Raw genomic sequence first — 19,952 nt, 5'->3', positions numbered from 1 at the left:
GCCACTGGGAGACCCGTTGGCCATTCGCTTTGCTACACTGTAATTGTCATAGAACCTTGAGGACACAGTATCATTTTTGACTTATTCGGGAATCATACATTCTGGTTGGATAAAATGTCAAAGTACAGAATCAGCAGCAGCGACCCGCTGTATTTGGGTATGGCAAGCACTGTGTGTGAATGCCCTGAGCAAGGTTCAGAGGGCGAGTCTGTGGACTGGAGAGGAGCTTAAGATAAAATTCATCAGGGAAACTGGTGAAGCCACAGCTGCAGCTGTGGGAAGAGCTGGCTAGAGACGAGGGACCCTGGTGTCATGACGAAGCTGCATCTGTCCACCCAGGACACTGAAAATGTGTTCAGCAGAGAAAGCTGACAAAGCATACAGGAGAGGCTTCCAGAGGTAAAATGGAGCGTCTGAAAAGATCAAAGCTAAGGGACTAACAAAAGTTAGTTGGGATACTTGGATATCACACATGTGTGTACATACTCGGGATAATCATCTGACATTAATATGCACAATGAGGTTCTACGTTTTCTGCAGTCTGGATTCACTTATCTGGAGACAGACCCAGGTTATACACAAACAACATTGCTCATAATCACAAAAAGTGACAGATGTTCATGAATAACTTCTAACAAAAAGTAACTTAAAATCAACTCTCTTGTACGTACTGGGGTTATATTCTAAGGCCCCGCCTCACCAGGGATGCCATGTAACATAGATGGTACCAAGGGCTATACACGTACATGCAGTATTGAGTGAGTATTCTGGGCAGGGAATGTCTTAAAAGTTGGGTAAGATGGAGGCAGGATGGGTGGGCAGCATCACTTCACTGCACCACTCAGAATGTCATGGGATTTGAAACTCAGGACAGAGAGCTACAGATAACATCAATCAACTTGCATTTCAGAAAGACAGAAGGAAATATTTCGAAAGTTTTCTCATAAGTAAATGATAAGTGTTGGGGACGGGTGCCAGATGTGGATAGTTGTGTTGGCGAAGTGTTTGTGGTACAGGCATGGGGATCTGAGTTCTCCCCCAGGATTCATATGAAAAGCTACATGCTTGTAATCCCAGCTCTGAGGAGGTGGAGACAGGAGGATCCTTGGGGCTTGCTGGCCACCCAGCCTAGCCTGCTTGGTGACCTTCAGGCCAGTGACCTTGTTTCAAAAATCAAGGTGCAAAGCAACTGACCAGCAACAGTTGATGAAACAGACATGTTTAGCCTGATTTGAACACTGCGTAGACATGTGTTGGAACCTTTATTAATCCCCTGGCATGTACCAATTTTTCATGTCTTAATATAAAAGCTAAAAGTAAACTTATCTTAAATGATAAAACATTACAAATTATGGATTAATTATTTCTGGAACTTCCATTTAATATTTCCAGATGACAGTTGACCCATGGGTAGCTGAAAGCAGAGGATGGAGAGGGCATAATGGCGTATGTTCACCGGGAAGGAAACAGCATCTCCTTGACAGGTCTTCAGTGGAAGAAGCACTCTGGAAGGACGTGTAAGGTATGGTGTGATGCTGTGAGTAACACACACTTGTAAGCCCAGCATGCAGGAGGCAGAGGCTAGCCAGAGCTAAACAGCAAGGTCCTGCCTCAGAAAACCAAAATTACCAGACAAAATACTGTGCTTGCTAAAAGCACCAGCCATCTCCTCCCCTAGGCCTATAAGGTGACTAGAGGAAGAATAAAAGCTGGATATTTCTCCATCTTCATTTTGCATCTTCTTCACTTTGGGTTGGATTTCTGCTCAGTTCTGCATGTAGGCATGTTAAGCATTCGAGGAGCAAAAGCTGTCCAAAAGCTGGTGGTACCTAGCCAATCTTAACTCTGTACTGGCTAGTTTTCTGTCAACTTGACACAAGCTAGAGTCAACAGAGTGGAGGCAGCTTCAACGGAGACATGCCTCCATAAGATCAGGCCATGGGCAAACCCGTATGGCATTTTCTTAATTAGTGAGTGATGGGGAAGGGCCCAGCCTGTTGTAGGTGGTGCCATCCCTGGGCTGGAGGTCCTGGGTTCTACAAAAAGGCAAGCTGAGCAAGCTATGATGAGCAAGCCAGTACCTCTCCACAGCCTCTGCATCAGCTCCTGCTTCCAGGTTCCTGCCCTGCTTGAGTTCCTGTCCTGACTTTCTTTGATTATGAGCTGTGATGTGGAAGTGTGAGCCAAATAAACTCTTTCCTTCTCATGTTGCTTTGGTCATGGTGTTTCATCACAGCAATGGATGACCCTAACTAGGACAACCCCTCAACACTGAAGGCACAAACGTAACAGCAGTGATGACATCTTACTGTTGCCTCTTACCTGGACACACTGCTCTAAGTTTGACTAAAGTCAGCTTAGATCCCAGGAACCGCAGAACCTTACAGACAGATTACCCCACCAAATGACCCCCTCAGCATGGGCGGTCATGACTTCCTCGGGCCACCATGTAGAACCAGAACTGAGATAACATCAGACCACACCCTGGCCAAGGCTGCTTAGTTATGCAAATTTCCTGCTGCCTCTCCAATTCTTGGGCTACCTAAACCCAAATCTCATGTCAATCCTCGAAGATGGGCTGAAGGGCTTACTCTCTACCTTCAGCAAATGGCAATTTTGTTCAAAATGCCTTCCCTTCTCTTCACCAACTCTCCCTGATTTCTTTGGGGTGAGTGGCTACACCTGACACACTGGACGCTGTGGAGTTGAACCGGTGGCTTAGGACCCCAGTTACGTCTGTATAGAACTGTGTGTTTTGCTGTGTGTAGTGTAATAGGCCCGCAATCCTAGCATGCCAGAGGCTGAAGCAGAAGGGTTAAGCACTGATGGCCTGCTAAGACTATACAATGAAAACCTGTCTCAAAACAACAAAACTAAAACAGCACCGATGTGTGCCATGAGACTAGAGGGCCAGGCAGAGCCTTGGTGTCTTCCAGTAGCATCGTTAGATAGCTGGGCTCTGTTTCTACTTGGTCCTGTAGGTCTTCCTTACAGAAGACTCTCATGGTAATATTTATTACCTTCGTAGAAAGAAAGAACACCAGGAATTAGAAATGGAAACGGGCCCACTCTCTTCCCCTACTCCAGCCCTTCTCCGGGGCTCACCTTCATCAAGTCAACAGCATCCTTTGCATCCCTTTCAAAAAAGTCCCGTGGGAAATCTCGATCTGGGGGTCTGGAATATCCGTATCCCCGAGGGTCCCAGGCCACCACTGTGAAACGCTGCTTATTTAGGTTCTGTAGCTGAGGCGCAAAATCGGTCTTCCCAGTTCCTGAAAACAGCCACCCGGTTAGGTTCCGCTGAATGTTCTCAGCGTAGCCAGCACACCCCAGCGAACCAGAAGCGGTAAACAAGCTCAAAACGCAGTTCTTGGTTTTCTTCAAAGCTAGCCAGGAGAAAATTGTCTTTCAATGGCCGACTCCACCCACTCCCGGTGGAGTGAGGACCTGCCTCCGGTCTCCCCCTAGCGGTGATTTTGAAGAAGACACAGGTCCAGTGCGAGGCTCAGGAGCAGCGTTTTTGTAGCATTTAGGACACAGCCTTTCAGTTTAGTCCTTACACCCTCTCCTTTGGAAGAATTAACTAAACCACATTGAAACGAACTTTCATTTTTGATAGTTTCTGGGTATTCTCTCTCTCTCTTTTCTCTAAGGAAGATGACTTAGAAATGATGGAGATCCCAATGACATCCAGATAGAAGTCCCATATTCCAGATGTTTCATTAAGCTAATATGAATGACTCTTAAGAGTTGATTTTTTTAGGTACAATCAAAACAGAGAAAAGTAAAGAAATTAAGCTGTACTTTATCAAGCCAGAACAAAGGAGCCTATGCCAAGAGACTGTGGCGGCCGACTGGCAATCCCCATCTGTGCTCACATCCACTGGGCTAGTGGAAGGTCACTTGCTAAGAGGGGCAGGTCAATACTGACTGTGCAGTTTGTCTGATTTCTAAGCACTCAGAACTCAGGCCACAAATACACAGGAAACACTGCCTGATCAGACAGCCAAGTTCACCTACTGTGATCAAGGTCATTCAAAAAGCCCAAACCAGCTGGGCATGTCGGTACATGCCTGTAATCCCAGCACTTGGGGAGAGAGAGGCAGGTGGACCTCTGTGAGTTCGAGGCTACAAAGCGAGTCCAGGACAGCCAAGGCTACGCAGACATATCCTGTCCTAGGGGCAAAAAAATAAATAAAATTAAAAAAAGAACCCCATGCCAAAAGCAGACCAATGGGTTTTCAGACCTCCTCTATTGCTCTCTCACAGGAGAGATGGAACCATCCTGAAGGAGGGACAGGAAGTAAGAGACAGGAAGATGGGGGAAGTCAGGGTAAAAATGACAGTTTCACAAACAAAGAAACACTTGCTTTCTGACATGTGTGCATGCGCTTGAAGACTAGGGCCAAGAAACCTTAAGTGTTTCAAGAATATACATAATCATTAGTACATGATTCTGAGTGGCCCATGGGGGCTAGGGGACAAGGTAGGAGAGAGACTCCCACTGATCCGTTTTAAAGCTTTAGAATCATACCAATACTTTACAAAAATGAAAAATTATATTGGTGAATGCTTTGTGTAGTTGATGACTGCAATCATGAAGTAATAATAATATACACGGTAAATTGATTTTTGCTGATGACTTAACCGGACACCAGCTTTTGGAGTAAGTATCTCCTTGATTACAGCAGCTTAAGAAAATGGTGCTAAGTGTTCCAACACTCTCACAAATACCAAAAACAAACAAACAAACAAATACCCAAAAACCTTAAGAGTAGATTTGCAATGTCCCAAGATCACTGCAGACTCTCTTCCAGAACTTTCTAAACCTGAACTGCTGTTCTATGAGATTCAGCAGGCTCTCCTATGCTCTACAAATGGCAGGTGGTCATGTGTTAATCTGAGTTTGATTCAGAAAGAAGACTTTAACTGGCCGGGTATGGTGGCACAAACCTGTCGATCTCAGTGTTTATGAGGCTATGGTGAACTTAAGCTTTAGAGTTAGGAAGAGAGAGAGAGGGAGAGAGCAGTCTCTTAACAGCCCACTCACCCCCACCTCTCACTTTCATTAAACAAATCAAACAGAACTGATTCAGCTGCCCCCTCTCCTGCATTTAGCACTTCAAGTCTCACATTCCAGAAGAGCTCTGGGTACCAGGCAAACTAATTAGGGTAGCTGCTCAACACCTTGCTATCTTCACCATCTGCTCCTTCGTTGGACCCCACTTTCCATGACCCGTGTAACCCTTGCAAAAAGCAGAAAACCCTGTCCACAGTGTGTCTAAATGGGGCAGGAAATGGGCAAAAGAATAAAAAATTAATACAGTAGAAAGTTATTTACTTTCCTAAACCACTCCACTTTGAGCGAGGCAAACATCCCTTAACAGCTTTTAGCAGTCGCTGACGGGAACCATCAATGCTTGGCATTGAGCATCCCGATATATAATGGAGGATCTACAGCCTCCAGGAGCATCCCATTAAAATCCATACATACCCAACATCCCCGGGAGTAAAAGGAGTGCGTGCTCCCCTTCTCCCACCCGATGATAATGCAGGTTAACGCCATTCACAGGTATCTTGGCAGACGTTACGGCAGTGCTGGAAAAGAAAGAAATTCCCAAAGGAAGACTTACTTATCATGCCAAACTGACATATCTAATAGGACAAAATATCCATTCTCCTGCACTCACTCGGGCACACAGCACTGCTTTGATTTGTGCCTTCAGTTTTCCAACCCAGGTTGTGTCTTCATAACAGACTGCAAATCTGGACAGTGTCTTTCTGTTTTGACCCACGGGAGCGCCCAGGAACGCACCCTCTGTCCTGGTTAGATTTTTTTTTTTTCCTGGTCAACTTGACACAAACCTGGGTCATCTCAGAAAAAGGAACTTCAGTTGAGAAAAGGCCTCTGTTAGACTGGCCCAGAGGCTAGTCTATGGGGCATTTTTAAACTTTCCTGACTGATGTGGAAGGGTCCCTGCCCACTGTGAGTGGTGCCGCTCTTGGGCAGGTGGTCCTGGGTCATACTAGAAAGCAAGCTGAGCAAGCTGGTAAGCAGCATTCATCCATGGCCTCTGCTTCAGTTCTTGATCTTATGACCTTTCTGCCCACTTCCCTGAGGGGGGTAGGGGATGGTGGGTGTGGGTGTGTATGTGCCAGGACAGAGGCTAAGAGGAATTACTCTTCTTGTGGATTGGCAGCAAGTTTAAGTCAACCATTGACTTCTTTTTTATTCTGCATACCTCACCTCGTCTCTCTCCTTGGTCAAAATGGTTCCCCAAATGTGGCACTTTTGAAAACACAAGGTTTAGTGTTCCTTGTGTTGGTTTTGTCTGAGTCGCTAAGTTCAAGTAATAAAAGTACAAGCTGGACACAGTGGCACACATGAACACCCAGCATTTGGAAGGTACAGGGAGGAGGATGGCCACACGGTCAAAGTCAGCCTGGAATATATATGTAGGGAAACTCTTTTAAACAATAGCAATATATTTTTTAAAAAAAAACTTCATTTTTTTTTAATTGGATTACTTGATTTGCTGCTTTTCAACTTCTTTAGTTCTTTATATATACTGGATATTAGCCCTCTGTCAGATAGAGGGTTGGTGAAGATTCTTTCCCAATCTGTAGGCTTTCATTTTGTTTTGATGACACTGCCCTTTGCTTTACAGAAGCTTTTCAGTTTTATGAGGTCCCGTTTAGTGATTGTTGCTCTTAGAGCCTGTGCTGTTGGTGTTCTGTTCAGGAAGTTGTCTCCTGTACCAATGAGCTCAATGCTCTTCTCCACTTTTTTTTCTAACCAATTTAATGTGTCTGGTTTTATGTTGAGGTCTTTGGTCCCAGAAGCAGAAAGACACACATGGTCTATACTTACTCATATAGACATATAATATAGGATAAACCTACTACAATCTGTACACCTAAAGAAACTAATCAAGAGGGAAGACTCTGGCTATAATGCTCAATTCCCATCCTGAAAGGCAAAGAGGATGGACATCAGAAGAAGAAAACAGGAAACAAATTAGGAGCCTGCCACAGAGGGCCTCTGAAAGGCTCTGCCCTGCAGACTATCAAAGCAGATGCTGAGACTTATGACCAACTGTTGGGCAGAGTGCATGGAATCTTATGAAAGAAGTGGGAAATAGTAAGATCTGGAGAGGACAGGAACTACACAAGGAGAGCAACAGAACCAAAAAATCTGAGCACAGGGGTCTTTCCTAAGACTCATACTCCAACCCAGAACCATTGATGGAGATAACCTAGAACCCCTGCACAGATGTAGCCATGGCAGTTCAGTGTCCAAGTGGGTTCCATAGAAATGGGAACAGGGGCTGCCTCTGACATGAACTGATTGGCCTGCTCTTTGATCACCTCTCAAAGAGAGGGGAGCAGCCTTTCCAGGCCACAGAGGAAGACAATGCAGCCACTCCTGATGAGATCTGATAGACTAGGATCAGAAGGAAGGAGAGGAAGACCTCCCCTATCAGTGGACTTGGGGAGGGGCATGTGTGGAGAAGGGGGAGGGAAGGTGGGATTGGGAGGGGAGGAGGGAGGAGTTTATGGGGGGATACAAAGTAAATAAAGTGTAATTAATAAAAAAAGATGAAAAAGAAGTATTCTCTTTTTCATTATATTTTCAGCATAATAAAATAAATGACTGAAAAAAAACTTTATTATATATACTGTGTTATGCCTGCAGGCCAGAAGAGGGCACCAGATCTCATTATAGATGGTCACTGGGAATTGAACTCGGGACCCCTGGAAGAGCAGCCAGTGTTAAGCTCTGAGCCGTTTCTCCAGCCCCCAATAGCAATAAAATTAAGAAAGAATGTTGGCATGTGTTTTGAATGCCGGTACACCTAATATTAGCATATAGTTTCCACAAATTACATGACAAAATTTAGAAATAAAAAGGCCTAAAATCAACTCATCCATACAAACATAGGAGGAGCAATAATGGAGGAGCATTAAGTAACAGCCAACGACTCCAATTTGTTTTTGTTAACATCCTGTTCCTCCAAAGAATTGTGTTTTGTTGCTAGGATGGCTTTAATAAAGCATCTTAGAATCCAGACAGACTCGAAGAAGCACAGTCTACCAACGAAGACTCACTTCAGCCCAGTTCACTTACTGACACATCTGTTTTGCTCCCAGCCCAGCCAGAGAGAAAACAAAGACCAGGAGGATTTTCTCAGGGACGGCTGGCTTGGGCTGGAGCACCAGGGCCAGATAAAACTTCCTTTCTGTGTTTCTTGTTTCTGATACTAAATGAAGCCGCCCCCGTAAGCAGCTGACTGACGTTTACTGGGTTTATGTTAGAAGTAAAGCACAAAATGCTATTTCTCCTTTTACTGGTGTCTCTGTACTAGAGCTATTTTAGGGGGCCCCTTCCCTGCAGTACCAAGAATATGCTTGCTAAAGTCATTTTGCGCTATTCGGGTATTCTGTACAAAGGAAACCCTTCCCTGCTTTCCTCAGTGTACAGAGCCAGTGGCTTTTGGGGACTGTTGTTGCTGCCAGAGCCCTGAGCATCATTATCTTTCCCTGGAGCACTGATTCAAAAGGGCATCTCTCCTTCAACTCCTCTGATCATACTCAAGTCTCTTTTGTGAAAGAAAGAGAGAAGAAGGAAGGAAGGAAGGAAGGAAGGAAGGAAGGAAGGAAGGAAGGAAGGAAGGAAGGAAGGAAGGAAGGCAACAAATCTAACTTCTTCCATCATCTGGCTGTATCTAAGTTTTGGTTTCCCATCCAGACTTCTTTCTAAATTATCACCACCTAATGGGAGTACAGGGACATCAGGTTGTTAGAGTTCAGCTTTTTAGAAACTCTTCGGTGAGAAGGATTTGCAAAGGCTTAGAACTGGCTTTGGTGGAGAGAACAAGAAAAGTCACCTCAGGTTGGGGAGAGGTATCTGAGAGGAGAGAAAAGTGTCTTTCGTGAAGAAATGCCAAAGAAAGGTAAACATCTAAGTGAGAACATTACAGGACAGCATTGCTGGGAGACCATATGGCCTGCTCATAAGCCCATGTTCAGCCAGACAGGGAGGACACAGGGACAGGGGCAGGGACTGGATGGTGTGGGGCTCTGCCATAAGTGGAGTCGGTTCCTGGTGCTTTATCATAGGCATCCAGTGTGCCACCACACCAGAGGTACAGGCATCACACCAGCCCATCCTGCCAAGCACCTGATTCCACTCTCCAAGGCTGGGGAGAAGGTAAAGAATTATTTATGAACAAAATTATGAAACATTAAGAAACTATTCATTTCAACCGTAAGGAAAGGTTTATGTTTAGTTACAGAGTGAGTGAAAGCTGCCTTGTTTCCACAGAAACACGTGGTAAATCATTTGGGGTCATTTCAAGCCCAAAGCATTGGCTCCAGATTGTCAAGAGGTCTCTTTAGCTGTGGTCAGGACCCTTATAAATAGTTGAGTATGTGTGGAAAGGATCAGGCACATCGCCCAAGCCTTTGACAGCTCTAACACTTGCTTACTTCTGGGACTACTCATTCAATAGTGATTTCTCAAACCCTCAGGTAGGAATAAAGACAGAAACCCTCAGGAAACTTAACGAACAATCTACCCTTCTTTCTTGGCCACCAGAGGTTCTTTTCCCCGCTTTCTTCCCATCCCCCCAACAACTTGTCTTCTCACCATGGGCTCTGAAGCAGGTGTGTTTACCAGATTGCATCGTGTTTTACAAACACCCATGTCTGGGATGATCCCGAGAGATTCTCCGCCGTGCAGAAGCTACCAAAGTCATACCTGCAGGACACTAAAGGTGTGTCCTTCTGAAGCTTGAAGGCTAGCAGGAGATGGACAGATGCCACCCAGCGCCGAGGCTTTGTGTGCATGTGTGGAGCCTTTCAGGTGAAGGTGGAGGTGGTAGAGAGCCTGGGTTGTGGGTGCAACTCAGCACCAATATCTCTTTTCTCTGTTATTTCAGCAGGGTGCAACCTTTGATGCAAATCACTGGGGCCAGCCTTCTAAATCCGTGAGCCCAGGGCTGCACCACACCACAGTCTGAATGGGAAGTGGGCATCTTTCCTCAGGAGAGTCCAACAGGCTAGCCAGACTGAGTTAATTTCGTAGAGAACAACAGGCTCCAAAGTCCCTCAGAGTGCACCTTTCCTGTCTTGTGTCATCCTTGACTCCCTTCCCTTCCCTGAGAGCAAGACCTTCGATTTTTTTATATGGTACTGGTGGGGTGGGGGCGGGGAGTCTATTCCCCTCAAACAGGGAGAGGTGATAGTGTGGGAAGGTTAGAGCATAGGGCTTGCGGCACACAGGTAGACTAGATCTAGTACTTACTGCTACGTGTCTGCGCTCTGTTAGCACTTTACCTGCCATTCATTTCTAAGCTGTATGATGCACTTAACCCAACATTACCACAGACAGGCTGGAAGTTGGTGGGAAAGCTAGCTTGCCAAACACAGGATAACCCAGCCCAGATGAGTACCTGAAGGTATGAGCTGGAGTCTTGGCTTCAGCACTGTGCTTGCTGGTCTTATGACAAACTGACAGACAAACTGCAGTTATCAGAGAAGAGGGAACTTTAACCGAGAAAATGCCTCCATAAGATCCAACCGGAGGGCATTTTCCTAACTAGTGATCAATGAGGGAGGGCCCAGCCCGTGGTAGATGGTGTCATCCCTGGGCTGGTGGTCCTGGGTTCCATAAGCAGCACCCCTCCATGGCCTCTGTATCAGCTCCTGCCTCCAGGTCCCTGCCCTGCTTGAATTCCTGTCCTGACTTCCTTCCATGATGTGCTGTGGACGTGTAAGCTTGAATAAACTCTTTTCTCCCGAGCTTGCTTTTTGGTCATGATGCTTTCATGGCAGCAATAGAAACTCAAGACAAGCACCTTGCTTAGAGATGAGAGTGGAGACTGCTTAGCTATATCTGGGTTCACTTGGAATGCCTTTACTGCGTATACGCTGCTGCTTCTAGAATAACCACGAGTCACCATATCAGCTGCTGCCTGCCAGGGCTTGACTACATGAAGGTTGGTGACTTCTCTTATACACTGTGCTATTATTTAGCTGTGTTAGGTTTTCAAACCTGGGGAAAACAGCTGGCCGAGGCATCTGTTTAACATAATCAAAGCAGATCTATGCTCCGGTTCTTCCCGCATTTCTTGCCCCTCCCTACCTGTTACGGGGTCTGGCTGGCAAACCCTGTCCTCTACCTTGAACTCTTTTGCCCAGGGGCTCAGCTGCCCTTTCCCCAGAGGCTCTTCCTTCCAGAATCCAGATATTTCGGGTACCCACCCCTTTTTTGTACCTTTGGCCTCCTGGCTGCTGTACTAGGTTCCCGTTTCTCACTTCCTCTCCCCCTCTCCCTCCCTACATGGCTCAGGGTTGTGACCATTCTGGACTCTCCCAGATGTGTCTGCCTCTGGCTGTGCTCTCTCACACATCTACAATAAAGTTTCTCCTCCATCATACCTTGGAGCAGTCACATCCTTTCCTTTTCTTCTTCTTTATTTTTTTTTCATTTAATATGCTCACTGTTTACATCATTAATTGCACTTGCTAATTATCCATAGTTACTCTGTTCCAGGCCTTTCACGGTCATTGTTTCAAATATAAAGCCTGCAAGGCCGGAAATCCAGAGAGGCTGAGTAACTAGTCTGCAGTCACATAGCTAGGAAGGAGCAATAATACAGCTACATAAACTACGTGAATTCAAAAGGCCATGATATCTCTTTAATCTCATGCCAGAACTGAGTCCCCAGTAGGGCAAAAGTGCTGGGGTGGCATTCGGTTTGATTGCCAAGTAGGGGGTGGAGGCAGGCTTGAGAAGAAGGATTAAACCTGATTCTCTGGCCAGGCCTCCTTTAGGTTAGCTCAGAAAGTGCTGTTTTCAGATAGTCAGGTTCGGTAGGTAAATTATTAATATCGTAACCTTTTGACAGATCACAGAGATGACGAAGTTAAGGAAAGAGTCAAAGTTCCAAGGAGCCAGCTTACAAGCAACTCTGTGGCTCACAACTCAGCTAGCTGTGGTCTGGACACTGGTTACGCACGGGTTTTTGCAAGAGTTGCTGCCCCCGGCTGCAGCCTGGCTTCAGGGTTAACCATCTGGGGCTGTTTCTCAGGTTACAGACCCTGTTTGTGTGGAACGAGGCAGGGAAGCCTTTTCAGAGATCTCTCAGGAAGAGTGATCTACAGTGCAGCTGATGGGGACTCTCCACAGCCATCAAGTCACAGATGAGTATTGCATTAACACAACCCCAGCAGCCTCATCCCATCCCATCCTTCAATGAGGAAACTGGATAAAACGCCTGCTCTTCACAAGCGATTTACACAGCCATAGCCACGGACGTGTTTCCCCACCTGTATGTGCTGAAAGTCACATAATCTTAAAGTGAGAAAAGAAATCTGAAATAGACATAAAACCAAAGAGCTACACAGTCATGCTATGAACATGTAAAAAAAAAAACAAACAAACAAAACCTGAGTCAATTTAACCATCTTTCTGCTTCCAGATGATGGGCTCAAACGACGGGCTTGCACATTGCACCTAGTAAAGCTCTAAATGCCGGTCACCAGTGTCAACGGCTCAGGGACAGTAAACTGCACACGCGCACTGCCTACGTCTGCGTGTGTATATCGCGGCGCACGTACAACTTCAGGCTGTTCTATCCACATTTTCTACAAAGGATTCTCTTGAGACTGGGTACCCGTTTCCAAGACAGCAGGTCTGCCTGAATGTTACTATTCTATCAAAGGGCTGGAGTGGAGCACGGTGGGAATGGAAGGGAAAACGCAGTCTTCCTGGCCACCCCCCCACACCCGCAGCAGAACCTCTGGCAGGAGCGCCTGGGACTTTGAATCTACACAGGTTCCCAAGCGGCTTCTCTTGCACACTGAAGTTTGAGATTAGCAGGCAAGAGGACTCAGGAAAACTTCGGCAGCCTTCTGAGGAGGCAGGAATAACTACTGTCCCCAGCGACTGGCTAACAGACTTTGGGTTTGGGATCTGTTACGGCAAACGTCACTCCCCGTTCCTTTGCTCTGCACTAAGGAGGCTGGACCACCGCTCAGCACCTAGAACCGAACCCCAGGCACCGAAGTGCTTGCGCACTAGCTCAACTGGATCTGGGTGAGGATATGAGGAAGGAAGGGTGGTCGGTTCCAGGCGCCCCTGTCCCTCCCTAGGCAGCGGCCCTCCCCGTTCCTCTGCCCCCTTCTCTCCCTCCCGCTACCCGGAGCGCGCCGTTACCTAAAGGCGGTTGCGCGCTGGGCCATGGGCACTTGGATCCTGGACTTCAAGGGCGAGAGGAGCAACCGCAGCCGTAGGCTTGCGGGGTGGACTGGTGCGGTAGCCATAGTTGCAGGTCGCACGGCTTCCCTGAACGCGCGTGCGCCTGGCAGGATGCCACCCTTCAAGTGCTAGGCTTGAAGCCCCGCCCCCAGCCCGCTCAGGCCTTCGTCGGGCCTCCCTAGAAAGGAGCTCATCCTCTCTCATTCCCAGCTCTCCCAGGGTGGATAGTCCAGTAGGCACCGCTCCTTGCTAGCAATTGCAACGACGTCCAAAGCTATGGAGAGGTGGGGTCACCTGCTGCCCTGCCCTCACCTGCTGGGAAATGAGTGACAGGTGCGCCGCAGGCAGACCACCACTGCTTTCCTGCCTTTGTTGAGAAAAAAAAATCTCATGTAGCTCAAGCTGGCCTAGAACTGTAGCTAATGTTGACCTTGAACTCCTGATCCTCCCGCCTCATGCGGGGATTACTGGCCGGCATCGCTGCATCTGGCTACATTCTGCTTTCCACACATCTAGCCCTGTTCCCTGGCTGCTACGTAGGCGTTCAGGTTACCCGTGTCAACATTCATTACATAAATCTTCAGGAAAATCATAATTTCTACATCTTACCGTGGTAGCTTCGTGCACCACTGTCACAAACACTTGAGAACAACAATTAAAGAGAGGAAAAACTTTCAGTCCGAGGTCATCTGCTTTGAGCCTGAGGCAAGGCAGTGCATGGTGGGAACAGAGGCCAAGCACTTTAGCAGAGACTGAGAAAGAGATAAGAAAGGGTCAGAAGAAATTGTCCAAAGATGTGCTCCCAGTAACATGCTTCTTGTAGTAAGGCCTTGCCTCTGGTAACGCCATCAAACGACCAATGTGTTACTTCATTGATTAGATCAGAACCCTCATGGTCCAATCACCCACCGATGATTGGTTCCACTGACGGGGGACAAAGCTACTTAACCAGGACGAAACTACCATCGTGTTTGTGCCGACCACCTTCAAGTGCTTCATGTTATTTTTAATTAGTATATATTCTTACTCTACCCCAAGCCCTTACCCCCGAATTATAGATGAGGCAACGGTGGCAAGGGACATTAGAAAGCCTTGGATCACACAGCTGTGGAGAGGCATTGAGGCCTGCTTAGTTTCATAATGCTGTATTAACACACCATACCTCTCACTTCGATAACACTAGCTTTTAGTTCTTTATAGTTTGTAAAATGTCATTGAGCTCATCCTTCTCCATTCTTTAAATTTCCTTTTTTTTTTTTGGGAGGGGGGGGCTATGAAGGCCACTTTGATTTCCTCCCCTTCTTCCTCACCTTCCATGGCCCCGAAGCATAGACATGAAGAGGCAATTGGTTCAATTGTTGGTATTACTATGTCAGCAATTATGAAACATTATCAGACTAAGCTGCTCCACAAACTAAAAGTCAGCCTTTTAGACAACTTTGTAAATTGCTTATGCCATGGAGAAGCCTAGGGTGAAGCTAGCCTTGGATGCTTGATCCTCCTTTCTCAGCCTCACAAGTGTTGGGGGTACAGCAAAGAACAGCTGAAGAAGTACTGACAGTTAAGAGCATCCAGATGTGCTGACAGTTTGGAATTTTCATTGAAATATGAACATGACATTTTGGAAATGTGTAGTAAGAAAAAAGGTGCAAGATTCTCTCAAGGAACTGATGTGAAGGAACAAAAAACTGTGCTGTTGGTCTCATTATTAAGATGCCATTTAGCCCACATGTGCACAGAAAGAAGGGAGGAAGGAAGGAAGGAAGGAAGGGAAGAAGGAAGGAAGGAAGGAAGGAAGGAAGGAAGGAAGGAAGGAAGGAAGGAAGGAAGGAAGGGAAGAAGGAAGGAAAGGAAGGAAGAAAGTGCTAATTGGCTATGTTGGTCATTTGTGAACCTTCATTAACTCAAAGCGAAATGTTTGAAAGTATCTATCTTGTTAAAATAGGTTGTATCTTTTTGTAAACAACTCTTTAAAAAGCAAAAGATAAATGGTTAAGGGCTGAAGAGATGGCTCAGTGGTTAAGAGAACTGTCTGCTCTTCTAGAGGTCCTGAGTTCAACTCCCAGCCATCTATAACGTGATCTGATGCCCTCTTCTGTCATGCAGGTATACAGGCAGATAGAGCATTCATATACATAAAAGTAAATTAAAAAAAAAAACAAAAAAACAGAACAAAACAAAAACCAACCAAACAAAATAAATGGTTAAGCTGTTTCTGAGGTAGACTCTTTTTCTTGTTCCTGTTCAGTAACTACACAGCAGATGGAAGGCAGGATCACAACCACAGCAAGTGGGAAACCTGTGCTTGAGAGTAACTGTGGAGTCTCCTCCCTTGTTTTCTGGTCTGGCTCTCCTTGCTTATCTGGTTTCTGGCCAGGCACCGTAGTTGAACGTGTCTTAGACTGAAACCTGCAGAGGTAAACGTGGCTCTTTTCAGGGACCCACTTGGAGCAGAGATGAAGGAAAGGCCTCCAAGCCATGTGGAGGGACTGTGTTGCTGCTGGCCCCTTGGGGAGAGAACGTACTGCTTGGGAATAGCTTTTCACCAGACTCTTTTCTATCAGCAACAGAAGAATGGGGAGAATGCACAGGAATGCCAACATGAATAGTATATTCACACAAACATCTTTCAGTACCCTGTATGTAAAGTATAAAATTTTATTTCATTACATGTGTATACACATACACAGACATGAAAGGCTAACTCCCTAAAAATAGAACCAAACAGAACTCTCAGTTCTGCGAACAGGGTTAGTCTCCTCGGGCCTTCAGCATCCTAGTAGTGGCCATCTTGTTTTCTTCAACGATGTGGACAGTCTCACTTAGATCTGACTTGCACCTCATTTCACAGCATTCTGCAGAGCTTGGGAAGTGGTGGTCTAACTCCGAGTTGAGCTCCCAGAGGTTGCAGCAAGTGCCACTGACCATGGACAGCCAATACAAATGGAGGGCTTAACCTATCAATGACTGGCTCCATGTAGTGGGTCCAAATCTTTCTTGTTCGAGGGATTGGCCAGCATGCTTCATCTGTTGACTGTCCTTCAACTCATGTAGGTTCAGCCACAGCCCAAGGTGACAAGCAATTGTCTGGATGTCAGTGGTGGGCCTGGTCAGTTATGTATGGAAAAGATATGGAAGCCTGTGGTCACAATCTGGACCTAGACCTGAAACACCTATCTTTAAAATGGACACACAATTCTTTCCTCATGGACATGATTTTAATACTAGAACCCTGATTGCTACTACAATTCCAAAACCAGCCCTGTCTTCTCTTGCCATTCCCCCCCCCAAAAAAAAACTCCACTAAAAGTACTTCTAATTCTGTCTTTAAAAAAAAAAGATTTATTTATTTACTATTTATACAATATTCTGCCTGCATGTGTGCCTGCACACCAGGAGAGGGCACCAGATCTCATTATAGAGCTTTAGGAGCCAAGTGGTTGCTAGGAAAAGACCTTTGGAAAAACAGCCAGTGCTCTTAACCTCTGAACCATGTCTCCAGCCCCAATTCTGTTTTCTTAAAACAGCATTAGAAGAGAGGACAAGAGGAAAACATTTAAAGACTACTCAGGCTCCTCCAGGAAAGCCTGGAAACTTCTCTGCTCATATTCCCTTCCACTGTACATGTTCTATGCAATTAAGGCATGAACCCAGCCTATGTGACAGGAGAACTGAGGCATGTAAAGTTACAGTAGGAAGCTGGGTGGTGGTTGGTGGTGGTGACAGTGGCGGTGGCACACACCTTTAATCCTAGCACTTGGGAAAAAGAGCCAGGTAGATCTCTGAGTTTGAGGCCAACCTGGTCTACATCACGAGTTCCAGGACAGCCAGAACTACACAGAGAAACTGTGTTTTGTTGGGGGGAAAAATTAAGTTACAGTAGAGTCTCTCCAGAGAACACATAGCAATGTCTAGAGACACTTTTGTTAGACCTGGCGGGTAGGATTGGTTTGTACTTTTAGCTTCCTGTAGATAAGGCCAGGAATATTTCCAAATATCCTAGAGAACACAGGATAGCCCAACAGAGGAGGATGAAGTGCCCACTAGTGCCAAAATGCCAACAAGGCAGAAGCTGCTTCGCAGCTCATTCTAGGAGTGCTATGTATGTGCTGAAGTTGGAGGGGATTCAGAACCACAACCCACTGTTGTTAACCAGACACCAAAATCTTTCTTAACAGCCAGACTGTCACTGCACAGCCTTTGACCAGCAAGTGCCATCAGTGACTGCAGCTAGCTCAGGTGGCTTCAGTTTTCTATTCTTCTAGTTCTTTCACTCACTTGTAGGTTGCGGGTGGGCCTGCTAAAGGACACAATGACCAGACTCTGAAGCCATCCTTTTTTTGATTTGTGGCACATGGAAGAAACAAATTTCTACAACACTCTGGGGTAAACTGAGGAAACAGCTCTATAGTAAGCAGTGCTGAGGGGCCAATCATACCCAGGGAGGAAGAGATGACATGTCCTGATCAACATTTCCTGCATACCTGTTTCTGCAGGAAACTGCAGAAAGCACCAGAATCGTAGGAGGAAATTTAGAAACTTACAGTAGTTTTTCAATAGTTGTAATCAACAGCGGTTCTCAGTGATGACAGCCAGAATCTGAAGATCTCCCTTTGCCCTGTAGTTTTTTTCTCCTCCTTAGCACTCCTTAAGAATTCCTCATTGAATGTTAATTTGATAGACGGGAATTGCACATGATTCTTAAAGCTTAAGGTGACAGTCCTGCATTGGATGCTAACATTAACAAATCCCATAGTTTTCAGAAGAACCGTGGCTCATATAAGACATGTATCTGAGCAGAACGTTACTGCATTTGCAGTGCATGAAGTAGGAAGCTAGTTGATTTTATATTCTTTGAATGTTTTTTTTTTTTCCTTTTTTCCCTCACACCCAAATGAAACCACAGGAAACTTGAGCAAATAGAATAACTGAAGACACAAAATAACACAAGCTGAACGAAGACCATCTTTTTCCTCCAACACCTTGTCTCTCCTTTTCAAAACCCAATAGGCTGTTCTTTTTATCCTTTCCCCCCAACTGGTTCTGGACTGTTCAGCTGCCTTCATGCTTGTACTTTCGGAAGAATCATTGTGATTTCAGATATCTCTTCTCATTCATCAGTTCCCAAATGCACAACACTGTTCGCTCAGACACAGAGCTCATATGAGACAGGGTTCTGAAGGCCAGGGAGCAAAAGGCCCTAATGCACTGGATGAACAGTTTGGTTCCCACCACCAGAGTCAGCCCAGGTTTAGCTCCGGCTGGCTTGTATCAAGTGGTTCAGCAGGTCTAGTCTGCAACACTGGTGAAGCGCCCGGGCCAATTTTCCCACCGTGGCCCCCTTGGTGCCTTCCCGCATCAGCCACTTCTGAAGCATTTGGTACACCTTTTCTTTCAACCCGTCTCTTTCATAGTCGTGGTCAATTTCATCGATCTGAGACTCTGTGAAACCCAGCTTGCGGGCACAGTTTTTCCACTGCCTCCCCAGGTTTTCCCTGACAGGGTTCAGGTGTTTATCAGTCAGACTAGTGGTGTTATCTGTCAAAGAGAAAAAAGAAGCAGCATCAGGTTTTAGGCCATTTCACTATTCTTGTAATACTGAAATGTAGCAGTCTTGTCATGCTGAAAGGGGCCCAGAAAAATGAAGAGTACAAAGAGACACCCCCCCACACACAAAGGGCCTTTTGTTTTGTTTGAGACAATCTTGCTCTGCAGCCCCTTTTTCTCCGAGGACTGGGATTATAGGTGTGCACCGCCACGCCTGGTGATAGCTGTCGTTGATTCGTTGGACAATACTTGGCCTAACTGCAGCCATTAAGGAGCCACTGCATGACTTAAAATAGGGCGTCCCTTCCTTCTTGGCAGATGTTCACCTTCCTGAGCCATAACTAACGGCGTCATGAACAAATGCCGTGCATGGCTAGTGGTTCTATTAAACTCCCACTTGAGTCCTGTTCTAGTTAGACTAATGAAGCAATTGGGCAGGACAGGGTTGTCCCTTTGGGGCACTGTCAGCTTACACATGGCCATAGTCCAAGGCCACCTACCTGCAGACTTTCCTCTTAACAAGGACACTCAGACCAAGTGTCACCCTCATTCAATTACAGTGTCTTCCCTCCTCTCTCAATGGATGAGGCACATACACTTTTCTCTCCCTTCATCAAATTGTTGACCCTTCATTTTATATATGCGTGACCTTTCTCTTGCCACTAACTCCATCATCTTAGCAAGTAAAGGGGACGCATGAAAATAAGGAATGACCCAGTGTGGGGGCACATTCACATTCCTTTAACCCAGCCCTCGGGAAGCAGAGGCAGGTGGATCTCTGTCAGTTCAAGGCTAGCCTGGTCTACAGAACGAGTTCTAGACAGGACTACACACAAACATATACACATATATACAGAGAGAGAGAGAGTGAGAGAGAGAGAGAGAGAGAGAGAGAGACCGCATTTCAAAAAAGAAAAAGGAAAAAAATCACCTTTGGTCCTTATTTCCCATCCCCGCCCTTAGAAGGCTGAATCTAAGGAGGAAAACCACCTTATTTATCCCTCAGTTCCCATTCTTTCCTCAGTCTGTCAATTCTGGCAGCAGACTGAGAACCTCCCAAGATAAATGGCCAGTCTCTGTAGGAGAGGAGCCCTGGGTGTCCGTGAAGACACAAAGGTAAACTTTAGTTCCTCAAAAGCTA

The 19,952-nt window shown here is 46.1% G+C and overlaps 2 protein-coding genes and 1 long non-coding RNA gene across 6 annotated transcripts in view; 1 reads left to right on the top strand and 2 right to left on the bottom strand.

Moving 5' to 3' along the window:
* Positions 1 to 13,382, bottom strand: part of Bphl (biphenyl hydrolase like) — a 35,153-nt gene extending 21,771 nt beyond the window's left edge. For both annotated transcript variants that reach the window (XM_060372617.1, XM_021657772.2), the window contains exons 1-3: positions 13,223 to 13,382; positions 5,495 to 5,598; positions 3,106 to 3,272 (exon numbers count right to left, since the gene is read on the bottom strand). In XM_060372617.1, coding sequence (XP_060228600.1) covers positions 3,106 to 3,272; positions 5,495 to 5,598; positions 13,223 to 13,329 — 378 coding nt within the window. In that variant the 5' untranslated portion in view covers positions 13,330 to 13,382. The remainder of the gene's footprint in view (positions 1 to 3,105; positions 3,273 to 5,494; positions 5,599 to 13,222) is intronic.
* Positions 259 to 2,206, top strand: LOC132649253 (uncharacterized). The gene is made up of 2 exons (XR_009587689.1): positions 259 to 399; positions 1,393 to 2,206. It is a non-coding gene; the product is annotated as an uncharacterized LOC132649253 (long non-coding RNA).
* A 2,526-nt stretch (positions 13,383 to 15,908) lies between the features above and the next one.
* The window catches only part of Ripk1 (receptor interacting serine/threonine kinase 1), a 34,923-nt gene continuing 30,879 nt past the window's right edge, over positions 15,909 to 19,952 (bottom strand). For all 3 annotated transcript variants that reach the window (XM_021657763.2, XM_060372614.1, XM_060372615.1), the window contains one exon: positions 15,909 to 18,802. In XM_021657763.2, the coding sequence (XP_021513438.1) occupies positions 18,516 to 18,802 (287 nt within the window). In that variant the 3' untranslated portion in view covers positions 15,909 to 18,515. The remainder of the gene's footprint in view (positions 18,803 to 19,952) is intronic.

This window comes from Meriones unguiculatus, chromosome 19, assembly GCF_030254825.1.
Source record: "Meriones unguiculatus strain TT.TT164.6M chromosome 19, Bangor_MerUng_6.1, whole genome shotgun sequence".
NCBI classification, from domain to species: Eukaryota; Metazoa; Chordata; class Mammalia; order Rodentia; family Muridae; genus Meriones; species Meriones unguiculatus.
Note: the sequence above shows the minus strand (reverse complement) of the source record. Positions and strands in the feature narration are given on the sequence as shown.